Genomic DNA, 15013 nt, shown 5'->3' with positions numbered 1-15013 from the left:
GGGACGTTTCGAATCTTGGAGACAAAGGGATCAGACTCTGGAAGCCTGACAAGCCTCGGTGCTTGAAATGAGCCGAGACCTGCGAGGCGAAATCGAGCCGGTCACGAGACGTGCGGTAGTGCCGTTGTTGGTCTTTGGCTGCAGATGGTCTTGCAGTTGTGCGACGATGCCTTTGCTTTCTTCGCTAGTCGTAATATCTGACTGGCGAGAAAACGAGGTCGTCGAGCAAGACAAGCTGTCTGAGGTGCAATAGGCGAACGGGGCGACTTGGGATGAAGAGACGAGACGAGTCGTTCGGACGAAAAGCAGCAATGTAATTTGTCGGCAAGGGGAGGGGCGCACTGTATGGTAGGCGACGAAACCCGGTAGGTGCAGGCTCGTACGTCAAGGGACGTCAACTGACAAACAACGAAATGGCGACGAGTCGAAGTGATGTGGTGCAGATGGGACGTGTGCTTTTTTTTTAAAAAAAAAAAAAAAAAAAAAAACGGCTGAAGATGGATGATAGATCAAGCGTCGGTTAAGAGAAATGCGGGATTGCCGGTGTAAAAAGAAGTCGGGCCTTGAAAACGAACGTGTACTATGTAGGTGCTGAGTATGTAGGGTCAAGCTGTGCGTGTGAGTGCGGGATGCACGGCTAGATATGCAAGTGGAAGCTGTTGGAGGGCAGGCGACACAACTATGAAGGACTCTCGTAGGACTCCAACCTCGGCAGGGAAGGGAAAGACGGGACCGGGCCGGACTCTGGGAAATGGGCCAGGCGCCGAGCGTGAGCCACTGGCAGTGTTGCAATCTCCGGCGGAGTCGTCTGGCAGTGGAGAGGACGGAGGTTAAGATGTTGGGATCTGTCGACTTGCCGTTGTTTCTGTTGACACACGGGGATGCTTGTGCGAGTTTTTGATTTGAAGAGCGGCCCTGGGAGCGGACCTGTCAAGGCGGGCAGTGTCTGTCTCGGCGGTGGAGTGGATGTCGGCTGTGTGCCCCACACTTGGCAGTGTGATCGGATCAGGGGTCCTTCGCTTTTATGCACAGGGGAATGCCCGCTGCGGCCCTGAACGGCGGGGTCTTGTTCTCCTCACAGGAACATGGGACTGTTGAACAGGGCGAGAATCGAGCCGGGGGTTGCAATTCAGCGATAGAGCGGCGCTTGGAGCTTCCAGTCCTTGAGGTTTGTTGAACTTGGAACCGGAGACGATTGATCAGGTAGGTTGTCAGACAGGACCGAGAAGAAAAGTTGGAAGACTACTATTTCCTCCAGCAGCGCTTCAGTTGTTTCGTCGGGCTCCGCTGCTGCAGCACCTTAAGTACCACTTCGTCAAGACAAGTCGATGATGAATACGAAAACATACCACCTAACCACATCACCACATAGGAACCAAACAATGGCACTTTCTCTATCGTAAGAATTGAAGACACAGCACCCATGCCATTGGCCAGGCGAGTGAGTGCGAGGCCGTCCCGGGGTTGGTGCGCATCTGATGGCATTCGTACACTAGTACCCCCAGCTCGCCCAACCAGTAAACGAAACTCGACTTACAACGGTCTTTGGAAAAATCTGATTGGCACGCTGTAAAGCTGCCACAGGGCGTCCGATCGACACTCCCACTGGCCAGTCAAGCCTGTCCTTTCGCTTCAACCCTCTCGCGATTCCACCAGTCTCGCCTTGTCGTTCTAACCACAGTACACCACCAGGGGGGACATCGGCATCGTCAACGGGTTCTGCGGCATCTGGGCGCGGGGCGCAAACTTTGTTTTCTCAGAGTGCTTGGCCAAAGAGGCACGGAAAGGATTGTCTACGTCGTTGAGAGACACTGTGCCTCGCAGCTCACTGTGAGTGAGCGGCGTTTCAGAAGAGACAGCCTGGAGAATCTACAGCATGATCAGCTCAGGCCTTTAAGATTAACTTCACCAATCTTTGGGAGCCAATCAGGTGAAAGAAAAATGCTTGCTTTGATCGACGCACTTGTTTACACTTGAAGCAGGTGAGAAGTTATAGATGACAATGAAGGACCTCAACATATGCGAATCGAGATGAATATGAGCTATATCATCAAGCCATACGAAGCATGATCATGCCATGCAAACAAAACACTTTGACCTCCTTTCATTGCTCGACAGTTCATGCTGATACCTTGTTCTGGCCTATTTGCCTGCTTGTTTGATGGGAGCATTTGGGGGCCAAATCGGTAGGCCACTGTGCCAGTAAAGTACCACAACGTCAACATGGCCCATCATGTTCATCGAAATGCCCGAGTTGGGTAAGGGCCGATAGCCCATGCATCGCCGGGGCAAGCTCGCGTGTGCCCTACCGCGGGTTCCACTCCAGACTTGGCCCGTTTAGCGGCGGCCATGAGGATCCGTAGTCTTGGGATCATCATCAACGACTGTCCTTCTGTATGACACAAAAAGGGGGCCCGTTGAAGGACATGATCTCATCTGTCGTAGTTCGTCCGAGCATCAAGACAGCGAACGAGCTGCATCCTTGAGGTCCGTCCTGTCTTTCAGCCGACCGAACAAGCTGCTTTCCCTTCTGTTATCGATATGTGTACTCCTTGCGTAGACCTTGTTCGGAAGCAGTGCAGTCAGCATAACACCATTAGAAGCTCGACATTGCAGTGCTTTTCCGACAAGAACCTTGATCCTAGACTGCTCATGCTTCTTGGCTCATTCCCAAACAAGAAGAAGCTCTCCTATTTTTTGCATTCTTCCAAGCGCCCAGAAGTCGCATTACGGAGATCAAACCAACGGTTTCTTCGTATTCCATGAGATGGAATGTGGAAACAAACAACCCCGTCCAAAACTTAAGCGCCGATGGGTTTGGTGGCTGACGCTTGTTATGCGACCTTGGCGGTTCGCCGGCGCTTCGGCTTGCGTTTCCAGGTACATTGGTGGGTCTTGCTGTGATGCTACCCCAGGGGCAGGCCCAGGCTTGCTTGCTTGCGGTCCGTGTGCGGACGTCAGGTCTTGGCGATCTGTACATATTGGAAGTTCGTTAATGGAAGGACGATGGGTATATAGGGGAGAATGAAACTCTAGGAAATAGACACTTTATCAAGATATACACAGTGGTTCTTACCCTCATGGTATCGTTTCGCGAAAGACATGTACATAGGAGATGGAGGACGGCTTGGTGAGGCTCTGGGCTGCTGGGGTTTCTGAAGCACCGAGGCACCCCATGAAGTCCAAAATGCCACGCTTACGTAATGACGCTCAATGTGACATTACAACCACGCTTTCCCTTTTCGGTCACTCCCGAGAACCTTGCTGAACCAAAAATTTTGAATTTTGTAGCGATCGCAAGTCGTTATCAGTTTATCGACTGATAATCAACACTACAGAAACACACATCGAATCTGCTAGACGCGCCCATCACGGTCCGGGAACGAATTCGCAGTTGACGACATTTTGCATCAAAGATAGATTTTTGTCTAGGCCTTTTGAATCCAACCCCCGCAAAAAAGTAGCAAACCAACAATGCCGTCTGCCACAGCCGCAAAGGCCAAAAAGGCCAATGCCAATGCCAACCTCAAATCCAAGATCAACAAGGCGCCCGCCGTCACTGAGATTGATGAGCAATCTGGTGACTCTGAGGAAGAGTCCGACTTTGGTACTGAACTAGATGTGGAGGATGATGAGTCGGCTGGCTCAGATGAAGAGGACGAGGATGAGGACGAGGATGAACACGATTTAGAGGAGGGCGTCTCAGACGAAGAGGAGGACGAGGAGAACCAGAGCGCCAGATCAGGCTCGGACTCAGATTCCGATTCGCTAGACAGCGACGCCCCCAGAAAACGACGCCGTACCTCACCCACCATCGACGACATCGTTGCTCAACTTGAAGACGAGGAAGAGGATGGCACGCCTGTCGCCCCCGTCAAGCCTGTCTTCAACAACGTCCCATCCCGCATCAAGAAAAAGCAACCTGAGGCGTCCAAAACAGAAAAGACCGAAGAGGCAACACCAGCCCTACCAGTACCAGAGCCTGCCAGCACAGTTTCTGTTCCTATCGACGCCAACACCACCTTCGACGCACTCAATGTCCGCCCATGGCTGGTCCAGTCTCTCGCCAACATGGCCATCAAGCGGCCAACCGGCATTCAAAAGGGTTGTATACCCGAGATTCTCAAGGGCAGGGACTGTATCGGTGGCAGTAGGACAGGTTCGGGTAAGACGGTAGCATTTGCCGTTCCCATTCTCCAGCAATGGGCTGCCAACCCATCCGCCATCTTTGGTGTCATCCTCACGCCCACCCGGTAAGTCCACTCCGAGTACCCGTTAGCCCCCACAAACAAACAATAGGTGAAGGCTAACCACTTCCACAGCGAACTCGCCCTCCAAATCATGGAGCAAGTCATCGCCCTCTCTCAGCCCCACGTCCTCAAAGCCGTCCTGATCACCGGCGGCGCCGACATGCGCAAACAAGCCATCGACCTCGCCAAGCGCCCTCACCTCGTCATCGCCACCCCCGGCCGTCTCGCCGACCACATCCGCACCTCTGGCGAGGACACCATCTGCGGTCTTCGCCGCGTCAAGTTCATCGTGCTCGACGAAGCCGACCGCTTGCTCGCCAACAGCGGCCACGGCTCTATGCTCCCCGACGTCGAAGAATGCTTCTCCGTTCTCCCTCCTCCTTCCGAGCGCCAAACGCTCCTCTTCACCGCCACCATGACGCCCGAAGTCAAGGCCCTTTCCGAGCGGCCGCCCATTCCTGGCCGCGCCCCCGTCTTTGTGTGCGAGGTCGACACCCAGCGGCTCGCCATCCCCGCCACCCTGCGCCAGATGCACCTCCAGGTGCCGGTCACCCACCGCGAGCACTACCTGCACATGTTCCTGCTGACCCCGCAAAACGTGGACAAGAGCGTCATCATCTTCTGCAACCGCACCAGCACGGCTGACTATTTGCACCACTTGTTGCGCTTGCTCGACCACCGCGTTACCTCTCTGCACTCCAAGCTGCCGCAGAGCCAGAGAATCGACAACCTCGGTCGGTTCCGCGCCTCGGCGGCGCGCATTCTGGTTGCTACGGATGTGGCGGCCAGAGGTCTCGATATCCCCGAGGTCAAGATCGTGATCAACTACGACATCCCCCGCGATCCGGACGATTATATCCATCGTGTTGGTCGTACCGCGCGTGCGGGCCGCAAGGGTGATGCGGTGACGTTTGTGGGGCAGAGGGATGTCGATCTGGTGCTGGCGATCGAGCAGAGAGTTGGACGGCAGATGGAGGCATGGACGGAGGAGGGCGTCAACTTGGAGACGAGAGTGATCAGGGATGCGCTGAAGGTGGTGGGCGAGAAGAAGAGGGAGGCCTTGTTGGAGATTGAGGAGCAGAAGGAAGTGGGCGGGAAGAGGAAGAGGGGAAAGGAGAAGTTGAGGGCTATGTAAGCTCTCTTGATGATGAGGATAGGGAGGAGAGGGGGAGCCGAAGTGGAGGAGGTAATGAAGGGAAAGGGGGTAGTGGATGTTTTGATACCAAAAATGTGTGGTGGGGTAGGGTGATAGATAACATATTGAATAAGGGATTGAAAGACATGAAAGCGATGCCAAGCTATTTTTCATATCTTGTGCCCATATGGGGACTACGGCTCGGCTTCTATCAATTATGTATTGGGTGAATTTGGCTCCTCAAAAGGATGAGCCACGGTCATCGTTGGTCCTTGTTTTCAGGTTGAAACAAATACGAGGACATCCGATGGATAATTCACCGAACGGAGGTATGCATTTCGAAAAAGATTGCTTTATATTGCATTCCATTTTCCTCCATATTTTGGATATCAAGGGCCAGCCCTCCAGCGTGTATTTACATCTTATAATACCTATTCACAACCCTCCTTTCTTCACCCCGCAACTATCGGCACCCATCCCTTCTCAAGTTCAACACCCTAACCGCATTCGCGCCCATCACTCCCCTTACCTTCTTCCCTTCCTCACTATCTTCCCCATCCTCCGCTCCAAACGCCTTCCTCACCGCCGCCCCATTCCACGTAACACTCTCCCACTCGCCCTCTTCATCGCTCCCCAGCGGCGGGAAAAACGGATGATCAGTACCAAACATCAATCTCTCGTGTCCCTCCGGCCCGCTCGCTTGCACGGCAGCCTTCAACCCCACATCGCTATACACCACCGCGTCAAGATAAATCTGACTACTCAACACCTCCCAAATTGTCTTTTTCGGCTTCGTCCCCGCAGAGTGCAAATGTCCATCATGCAAAATACAGCTTTCTATCCTCCCCGCCAGGAAGGGCAACGTCCCGCCCGAATGGGCCAGCAACATATTTAGCTTCGGCACCTGATCAAACACCCCCGCCAAATACATCCTCGTGACAGCAATGGTGGTTTCCATGGGAAAACCAAGAGCAAGCGGCAAGACGTGGCCGTAGTTCTCCTTGGCGCGGGGCCCCCAGACTTCGTTGGGCAGACCGTAGTGCGGATGCAAGAAGATCATGAGTCTTGCGTCCGCGAGGGCGTGAAAAACCGGCAAGAGATCCGGGTCGTCTAGCCCCTTCCCCAAACCGGAGGTACCAAGGATGACGCCCCGGCAATAAGGCAGGTTGGAAACGTGGGCGATGGAGGCAAGGATGACGTCGCGGGGAGCGGTCAAAGGTAAAGCGGCGAAAAAGAAAAGCCGGCCGCATTTCTCTTCGCACATGCGGCTGAAGTCGGCGTTGATGGACTCGGCGATGGGCCCCGCTTCGGAGGCGGATAAGAAGTCGAGCCAGGGGTTGGCGAGGGAGACGACGGAGATGTCGATTTCGTGGGTTTCCATAAAGTGCATCTTTTGGTTGAGGGAGGAGTAGTGCTTGGTCAAGGGCCGGCCGGGGATGTTGGCGGGCGTCACACCCCGTGCTTTAGCCGCTTCGGCTTCTTCGAGGATGGGAACCTCGGTGTCGAGCAGGATGAGGCGCGGGTCGGGGGAGCCGGGGAAGGAGCGTACGAGGGGGATGGAGGTGCGGGATTCGAGGATCTTGACGTACTCGGGCGGGTACATGTGGGTGTGGATGTCCACTACTTTGCCGTCGCCGAAACCCATGGTGATGGATTGTGGTGGTGGTGGTGGTGAGGGGAGAGAATAGGGGTTTCCGTGTTTTGGAGTTCAGTAATGAGGGGAGTGATCGTGAAGCTTGGGGATGGTCAAGCTTCAGTGGTGGTGATACTTGGATGTGGTGTTGTATAATGAGGTTGGTAAAGTAGGACAGCAAGACAAGAAAGGACAAACAAGAAAACAAAAAAGACAATACCGCTGGACAGTTGCTTGGCAACCAAACTAAAACAATGACGAACAGGCGTTACACTACGAAAAGAAAGATGTTGGTTGTGTTTTCAATACCCCGCCCTTGATCTTCCCTTTCCCCCCGCATTCCGTCGTTATCGTAGAATGCGACAGTGTAACAAAGCCGAGAGGGGGCAAAGACAAGCTTATCATGGGAAGTGGGGATTTAATAAGAACGACTTGTAAGCAGAAACACCCCTTCTGGAAGGCGAGAAAAAGATTACATACTGCAACTACATCTCCAACGCTGTCCACTGACATCAAGCAAACGCAATCAGAGAGCGATCGCGGAGTGGCCGTTGCCTGCCCGTTTCGGTCATGCTATCGTTGCATGCAGCGACAGATCCCAGCTTGAACTAAACCCAACTCGAGATCGAGTCTCGGGGTGCGATACACTTGCCCGTAAGCACTCGTGCCCGCCACCGATAAAGGTGATATATCGGGTCAATATCCGATAAAGAACATTCGATAGAGTCTGTACCTCCGTGGTTGTGCTTATCTCTCTCGTTGGCCTTGTTATTCTGCTTAATTGCCTGTGATACCCCGCCCGTGACAGCTTGTTGACTTTTGAACTCTTTGCGTGCTCAGTTCCAACACGAGAGAAAAACCCAAGTATAGAAATCAAGATGGAAAAGGCTGCTGTTAACGAAGACGGACTCGTCATCCCGGTATGCTACACCTTGGGACATAGCCATTGCTACTCACCCAGTGCCTGCCTGTCTTTGGGGGCAACTAACCCGTCGAATAGCTCATCGACTTCTCCAAGTTCCTAGAGGGAGACGAAACCCTAAAGCTCGAGACGGCCAAGGCGATCCTCCACGGCTTCCAGACAGCTGGGTTCATCTACCTCAAGAACATCCCCATCCAGCCCGATTTCCGCGAACATGTCTTCAACACCTCGGCCAAGTTCTTCAAGCTCCCCAAGGAGAAGAAGCTCGAGGTTGGCTGGACCACGCCCGAGGCCAACCGTGGCTACTCAGCCCCCGGCCGCGAGAAGGTGACGCAGTTGACCGACCCCGCCGAGATCGAGAAGATCCGATCAGCCGCCCCCGATATCAAGGAGAGCTATGAGATTGGCCGCGAAGACGAGCCGGGCCACCCAAACCCGTGGCCGGCGGAACAAGACGAGCTGGTGGGGTTCAAGAGCACCATGAACAACTTCTTCGACCAGTGCAAGGCGCTGCACATCGAGGTGATGCGCGCCATTGCCGTCGGTATGGGCATCGACGCCCACTACTTTGACAGCTTCGTCGATGTGGGTGATAACATCCTGCGCCTGCTGCACTACCCGGCCGTGAAGAGCGAGGTGTTCAAGGTCAACCCTGGCCAGGTGCGCGCCGGTGAGCACACTGACTATGGCTCCATCACCCTGCTGTTCCAGGATTCGCGTGGTGGCCTGCAGGTGAAGAGTCCCAATGGGCAGTTCATCGATGCGACACCGATTGAGAACACTGTGGTTGTCAACGCTGGAGATCTGTTGGCTAGGTGGAGCAATGATACCATCAAGAGCACCGTCCACCGTGTGGTCGAGCCCCCTAAGCAAGAAGACGTTCACCCGCCCAGATACAGCATTGCGTAAGTGTTGCCTCTTGTTGCCCCTGGATCTTGAATGAGTCGCAGCTGACCAAAGCTCTCCTTAGGTACTTCTGCAACCCCAATCACAAGAGCTACATTGAGGCCATCCCGGGCACATATGCGGCCGAGTCGGAGAAGAAGTATGAGGGTATCAACAGTGGGAAGTACCTGGTGCAGAGGCTGGCTGCCACCTACTAAGGGTAGCGATAAGAAATTCGCGTATGGCGCGTCAGATTGAGCGGAGGGCGTTTGGAGCTTTGTTGAAACCTATACCTTGCTTTGTTAGTTAGTTGAGTCAAAACGAATGATGAATCATGAGCATGAGCACTGTCCGACATGGCACAGTCAAAGTTGGTGAGGATCTTGAAAATGTTGCGAGAAGGAGAAAAGCTGAAAATGACAAGGGATGACCCATAAGAATCGTCGTGTAGGGCTGATGGTGATAAAATCGAGGGTACGTAATTACATCCTGTTACGCTACTTTCACCGGCCTGCCACCACACAACAGTATTTTTTCAGCCGAAGATTACCACCCAACGTCACCGGCTCCATCCAGTCCACTTACCTAAACTTTCCACTTCTTTTCTCTTCTTTCTCTTTTTCTGTCATCCACCATCCATCCAGCCCAGACCGACCGGTCTCCAACCCGACAGTCCAAACCATCGTCTGCAAAACACATACTACCCGCCACCAATCTCCACCGCAAGACCACAAACAAACCATGAACAACGACGAACTAATAAAATACGCCTCCGACGCCGCCTCGCGCGGCGACGACCTCTTCGCCCTCCTCACCTCCGAGTCCATTCCAATCGACGCCACCTCCACCGAAGCCGACCTCCGGCGCGCCTTCCGTCGCAAAGCCCTGACCGCGCACCCTGACAAAGCCGGTGACGCCTACGACCCATTGCTCTACGAACGGCTCGAGCGCGCGCGCGATGTGCTTATCCACGCCGAGGCGCGCGCCGCCTACGACAATGGCATGCGCGCCATCCTGCAGAAGAAGGCGACACTGGACGCCATGTCGGCGCGTCGGAGAAAGCTTGTAGAAGAGCTGCATCAGCGCGAAGAGGCGGCGAAACGGCAAAGGGTGGATGAGGAAAAGGGAAAACAAGCAGTGGCGGCGGAGGTAGAGGCCATGGCGAGGAAGGGGAGGGCCAAGTTGGAGGAGAGGAGGAGGTTGATGAGGGAGGCGGAAGAGAGGGAGCGTGCTGCCGAGGCTGCCGAGAAGGAACGACAGAAGAAGAAGGAGGAGGATGTGAAGATGGGTGGTACTGGTACCGGTAGCGAACAACCTCCAGCAGCTGACGGCGCCAACGTCAACGTTAATGGAGGCGGAGATGATTACGACTCCAAGATTGCCGAGCTAGAACGCAAGCTCGAAGAAAAGCGCCAACGGAAAGCAGAGAAGGAGAGGAAAAAGGCAGACAAGAAAGCGGGCTCGGGCAAGGACAAGGACAAGGACAAGGACAATCAAGACAAACCCCCCTCCACCTCCAACACGACACGAGAAGAAGAGTCAAAGGCTGACGAAAACAAGGCAGCCCAATCACCACCACCACCACCACAGCCAGCACCAGCGCCGACGAAGGAACCGGCTGCTCCTGCTACGGGCGAGCCTGCGAAACCAACAGCAGCCGGTGGTGGTGGCTTCGCGGCTACCATGGCAAGGCTGAAAGCCGCTCAGGCGAAGCGGGATGAAGAACGGAGAAAGAGAGAGGAGGCTGAAGCTGCGGTAGCGCAGGCTCAGTCGTCATAGTTTCTTCTGCTCTTGTCCCGTCAGCCCGTCATCCTAGTCATTACGGTCCATCTCGTCGCATTTTCGGTCCTGTCACTGTTCCTTTGCGCATCATGATACCCAAATTTTCTATTACCCACAGAGTAGTCTCATGAATGTATTCTCAACTTTGCCATTAAAAATCAAAATTTAGGCTCACACCCGATTTTTTCCCCCGAGTACTTAACAAGATACAATCATGTAATGTGTTTTTTTTTCCCCCCCGCCTTCCCACGTATCAACAACTCCAAATGCCACCATCATAAGTAACCCCTGAGTGGGATCCTTCCCAGGCAAGAAAGACACCTCACGGGCAAAACGAGAGATACTAAGGAAGCAAACAAGGGAGTGTAACAAATACACCAAAAGAAGAGAAAACTTAAAATGCAATGTACATGTAGAGAGTAGATAGAGTTTGAATGAGATCGAGGGCCCCACTCCACCAAAACAGTGCAAAAACAAAACCGAATTTATCTTACCAAGATTCCGAAGAAAATAAAAAGATTATGGTCTCTCCCGCCGGGAATTGAACCCGGGTCTCGAGCGAATCGAACTGATTTTGATGTTTCAAAGCTTGACAAGCTCACATACTGACCACTATACTACGGAAGATGTTTACAACTGTTGGAAAATCAGCTGTCGTAGTTTTGGTTGGTTGTTGGGGATTGTGGCTCGTATTTGGGGTTATATACTACATGTTTCATTAGCCCTGGGAAAGAAAAAAAACGTCTACTCTGAGATCAATTTATCTTTTCTCTCGCTTGCTTCCTTTGAAACCTAGCCTAGAAACGCTGGCTGCTTTTATGTTGTTTATAATGACGTGAAAAAAAAAAAAGCTTTAGTTGCTCGTTAGCTTCGTTTGATATATTCACCAGAAGAGATCATTGGGGGTTTGTTGGTGGAATTTCGAAAATTGTTTGGCAGGCAGGACGGGAAAGTTTGTAGTCGAGATGGTGATATTCGTGTTCTATAGAGACGAGACTATGGCAAACAAGGTGGTCAGATATTTAAGCTGTATCAGAGGTTGGTGTTGTCTGTAAAGATAGATCAATGAGAATGTTGGTGGATGACAACAATAGATAAGACACATCTCTCTGGTGCGTTTACCCATTTGTAAATCAATCACTATTACCAGTAGCAGAGGATCAAGCTGTGTATGAATCGAATAAATATGATTTCAACTCCGCCGGACTATGTTTTACATGCCCCTTGACCATGCCCAGAGCCCATCCGTAAGTGACACCATACCTGAACATACATATTCATTCCCAGATCAACCCACCGTCCAAGGGCCCGTTATATACATGATTTATCCATCCTAATTTACTCTCGTAAATCCTCCTCATAACGTATTAGAACTCATAATGTGTAAACCAAAGCTTTTTTAAAAGAGTATTCCCAAGATCATTGTGTTTGATGAAACGGAGGTGTCAACTCCCCGAGAAGCACTCCCAAACCCAACAGCCAGAAAGGAAATATACCACCACTCATATATCCTCCACTATCCTCCATTATCGCCTCTCCTTCATATGTATTCCTCTCCCCAATTCCCAATTTACACCCCGAGTCTTTCAGGTATGTATGTAACTCACCGCCAAATCCGATTCCACTCTCCCACAAACCACTCTAGCGGCTGCAATTGCATATTCCTCCCAACCCAAATAGCCAGTCCGCCCAGGACCCCCAAGCTTCCCAAAACCTCCAGCGCAATGAGGCTTTTATACATCAATTCATCCGCAATCTCCATCAGGCCCAGGGGATCTGTCTCCCTCTGCCTCTGCTTTTGATACCTTTGTTGCTGGTAGTGCTGACGATGACCGTAACCATGACCGTGACCGTGACTGTGAAAACCGAATCCGAAAAGTCCCATTTCCTGCTGCTGCTGCTGCTGCCAATCGGTAGTACCCTGTCGAGTATCCCCTCTTCTTCTTCTTGTGCTGAGGCTCCTGCTCGAGCCGCTCCTGTCCCTACTGCTTGTGGAAGGGATAGGAACCAGGGTTCCGTCAATGACGCATTCGCCGATTTTCTCGGTCAACCAGACTGCCCGTTCGTTGCGCGCCAGAGCTTCGTATTGTGCCCGCTCTTGTGCCAGGCTCTTTTGCAGCTCGGTGGCCCAGTTGGCCAGTCTTACTTGGGCCAGTCTCTCCTCGCGCTGGGTGTGGTCCGTTATGCGGGCGAGAGCATACGACGAGGTGGCGCCGATGGGACCGGAGGTGTTGTATCTGTTGAGGAAGGAGGATGCGGCGCCGCCGGAGCGGGAGTTATGGGATGACGGAGATAGCGAAAAGACACTGCTAGGCGATGTGGGTGATGGAACAGCTGATCTTTCAGAGACTAATTTCTTGCGCCACTGGACGTACTTACGGGCTGCCGAGTGGCGAAGCCAGGAGGCGCCGTCGGGACTGAAGACGCGCTCGACAAGCCGGGAAAGTTCGGATGGTACCAGAGGCTCGACGTAGTCTGTGCTCATAAGAAGACTTGCGTCCATCATGTCATAGTCGGTGCCGGCGGCGCTGGAGATGGCATATACGCCCTGTTCTGCTGGATCGGGAGGCGAGGGAGAGAGTGTTGATGAAGATGCCGTTCTTGAGGGCGTGATGGAGAAAGAAAAGGGGCGGATGTTTGCTTCTCGGAGTTGAGCCTGGATTTGTTCCTTGCTGGCTGATATTTGCTCGGGTGACATCAGGTCGGCTTGAGACAAGAGGAAGATGATGTTCGTGAGAGAGCTGAGATGGTTAAGGTAGGCGATATCAACAGGACGAAGTCCTAGCAGAGGTGTTAGTTCTAGGTCCTTTGGTTTCCAACCTGGATCTCTTACTGTTTGAAACCAGGTAGAAAACAACATCAATCTGGACACCACCCTCTCCACCCAGCATGTTCAACATATCTCCATCATTGAGAGCGTTAACGTTCATACGCTGCATCTGGGACTCGATATACTGCACCACAGGCGTGATGGTATCCATACTCTGGCCGGAAAAGTCAGCATAATCCAATCCGGTACAGATAGAGACAACATACAGACGATCCACTCCCATAGCCAGGAGTATCGACAAAGCAAATATTACGATCCAAGACGGTATCCTCCATGCTCTTTCTTCGTTTCAGCACATTCAGGTCATCGATCTCGGACCACCACTGAGGGTATGGTTTTGTGCTGGCATAGACTTCGGTGATTTGACTTGTGCCATTCGAGCTTTGTCGCCTACTGCTTGACCTTGAACCGCCTTTAGTCTGTTTTCCTTTTAGGGTCACCGAGTTCTTCAAGCTAGGTTGGGGTGACATGGGTGACGGAGTGATTGGATCAACATGCACAATGTGTTCGCAAGACTGAACGATAGCCTTGATCAACGAAGTCTTGCCTACGCCGCTGTCGCCGGCAATCAGGACCTTGAGCCGGCCCATGCTCTTTCCTTGGTCGGTAAAGGGTCGCCGGCTGGGCATCTTGATGCTCGGCATGATGAGCTGGGGATCACTACCGCTGTCCATCATGCTAGATTCGAGATGGTGATTTTCGAGCTCGGTGTTGATCTCGTCAGGGTGGACGCTGGGCGGAATACTGGCCATGTCAAAATCGTCGGAGAGGCAGCAGATGGAATTGCGCCGCGACGATGTGTCACTGGCAGCGGACGCAGGACCTGTGCTAAAAAGAAAGGGGCTAAAGGGTGCTTGAGACAAATCGTTGGACGGGGTGGTAGAGGATGGTCTGGGATAAACAGCGTCTTCGATAACGTGGTCTAGGGTGTCAAGTATCTGGTTTGGAGGGTAGCTTTTGTGTTGGTGTTTGGGTTGCGTTCGTGTGCTCGTGCTCCCGCTTGCGCCGGTCTCCTTCTCTGGCTCTGGGGTGCTATGATGGGGATTGTGTCGATTATGGGAGAGACCCCGAGCCCGTCCGTGGTGGTGGGCTTCGGAGCCCTCGACAACAGCGTGAGTTTTCTTCTTGTTGTCGCGCAAGTGTCGGTGCGGACCAGCGAACGACGATGGCTGATTTCCCGTCAGAGGACCAACTGAAGATTCATCGCCAAAGCAAAACGTCATTTGCGGCGCCGGCGGTAGACGTAAAGACGGAATGTCATTGTCGGAACCGCGAGGTCGCCCGAAGGCATCGTTGTTTGAGCGCATCGCAAAGAGAGCAATCTACATACACAAGGGAGTCGAGAAAGCGTTGAAGGTTCACGGAATGGGTAGCTAGTATGGCGCTTGATATTTTGATCTCGAAGGGGGCGGAAGAGAGAGATCAAAGAAGATAGCAAACAGTGGGGAGTACAAAGTAACAAGATGCAGCGAGAAACGGGGGTCAAATGGACACCGTCCCGCCCGGAACCAGTTGGAGAGCTGAGATCACTGGATCGTCGTTTGGGTTTCAAGGCGCAGTCGTGGTGACGGGGTGA

The 15013-nt window shown here is 52.9% G+C and overlaps 5 protein-coding genes and 1 non-coding gene across 6 annotated transcripts; 3 read left to right on the top strand and 3 right to left on the bottom strand.

The window, feature by feature from the left end:
* The first annotated feature begins 3317 nt into the window (after window positions 1–3317).
* On the top strand, window positions 3318–5617 carry B0T23DRAFT_107372 (P-loop containing nucleoside triphosphate hydrolase protein). The gene is made up of 2 exons (XM_062831801.1): window positions 3318–4253; window positions 4323–5617. The coding sequence occupies exons 1-2, from the start codon at window positions 3475–3477 to the stop codon at window positions 5383–5385; spliced, it is 1842 nt and encodes a 613-aa protein (XP_062693810.1). The 5' UTR covers window positions 3318–3474; the 3' UTR covers window positions 5386–5617.
* Window positions 5618–5703: 86 nt separating this feature from the next.
* Window positions 5704–7462, bottom strand: B0T23DRAFT_107368 (uracil-5-carboxylate decarboxylase). Its single transcript, XM_062831800.1, has one exon. The coding sequence runs from the start codon at window positions 7028–7030 to the stop codon at window positions 5849–5851; it is 1182 nt and encodes a 393-aa protein (XP_062693809.1). The 5' UTR covers window positions 7031–7462; the 3' UTR covers window positions 5704–5848.
* On the top strand, window positions 7463–9204 carry B0T23DRAFT_376454 (thymine dioxygenase). Its single transcript, XM_062836957.1, has 3 exons — window positions 7463–7938; window positions 8019–8845; window positions 8911–9204. Exons 1-3 carry the CDS (start codon window positions 7897–7899, stop codon window positions 9041–9043), a joined length of 1002 nt encoding a protein of 333 aa, XP_062693808.1. The 5' UTR covers window positions 7463–7896; the 3' UTR covers window positions 9044–9204.
* A 173-nt stretch (window positions 9205–9377) lies between these two features.
* B0T23DRAFT_376452 (uncharacterized protein) lies at window positions 9378–11045 on the top strand. Its single transcript, XM_062836956.1, has one exon. It carries the CDS (start codon window positions 9567–9569, stop codon window positions 10602–10604), a length of 1038 nt encoding a protein of 345 aa, XP_062693807.1. The 5' UTR covers window positions 9378–9566; the 3' UTR covers window positions 10605–11045.
* Window positions 11046–11133: 88 nt separating this feature from the next.
* Window positions 11134–11234, bottom strand: B0T23DRAFT_t127. The gene has a single exon. It is a non-coding gene; the product is annotated as a tRNA-Asp (tRNA).
* Window positions 11235–11773: 539 nt separating this feature from the next.
* Window positions 11774–14744, bottom strand: B0T23DRAFT_439774 (Septin-domain-containing protein; the record flags this gene model as incomplete). The annotated part of the gene is made up of 3 exons (XM_062840707.1): window positions 11774–13388; window positions 13441–13591; window positions 13644–14744. The coding sequence occupies 3 exons, from the start codon at window positions 14742–14744 to the stop codon at window positions 12211–12213; spliced, it is 2430 nt and encodes an 809-aa protein (XP_062693806.1). The 3' UTR covers window positions 11774–12210.
* Between the last annotated feature and the right edge of the window lie 269 nt (window positions 14745–15013).

The sequence above is a fragment of the Neurospora hispaniola genome (genome assembly GCF_033458365.1).
Source record: "Neurospora hispaniola strain FGSC 10403 chromosome Unknown B0T23scaffold_3, whole genome shotgun sequence".
Taxonomy (NCBI): Eukaryota; Fungi; Ascomycota; class Sordariomycetes; order Sordariales; family Sordariaceae; genus Neurospora; species Neurospora hispaniola.
The sequence above is the reverse complement of the archived record's forward strand: the minus strand, read 5'-3'. Positions and strand labels throughout refer to the sequence as shown.

Coding starts and splice junctions, on each gene's coding strand:
- B0T23DRAFT_376452 (XM_062836956.1), top strand. CDS start 9,567: ATGAACAACGACGAACTAATAAAATACGCCTCCGACGCCGCCTCGCGC.
- B0T23DRAFT_107368 (XM_062831800.1), bottom strand. CDS start 7,030: ATGGGTTTCGGCGACGGCAAAGTAGTGGACATCCACACCCACATGTAC.
- B0T23DRAFT_376454 (XM_062836957.1), top strand. CDS start 7,897: ATGGAAAAGGCTGCTGTTAACGAAGACGGACTCGTCATCCCG. Junction 7,939..8,018: donor AAGACGGACTCGTCATCCCG/GTATGCTACACC, acceptor CCCGTCGAATAG/CTCATCGACTTCTCCAAGTT. Junction 8,846..8,910: donor CCGCCCAGATACAGCATTGC/GTAAGTGTTGCC, acceptor AGCTCTCCTTAG/GTACTTCTGCAACCCCAATC.
- B0T23DRAFT_107372 (XM_062831801.1), top strand. CDS start 3,475: ATGCCGTCTGCCACAGCCGCAAAGGCCAAAAAGGCCAATGCCAATGCC. Junction 4,254..4,322: donor GTCATCCTCACGCCCACCCG/GTAAGTCCACTC, acceptor CCACTTCCACAG/CGAACTCGCCCTCCAAATCA.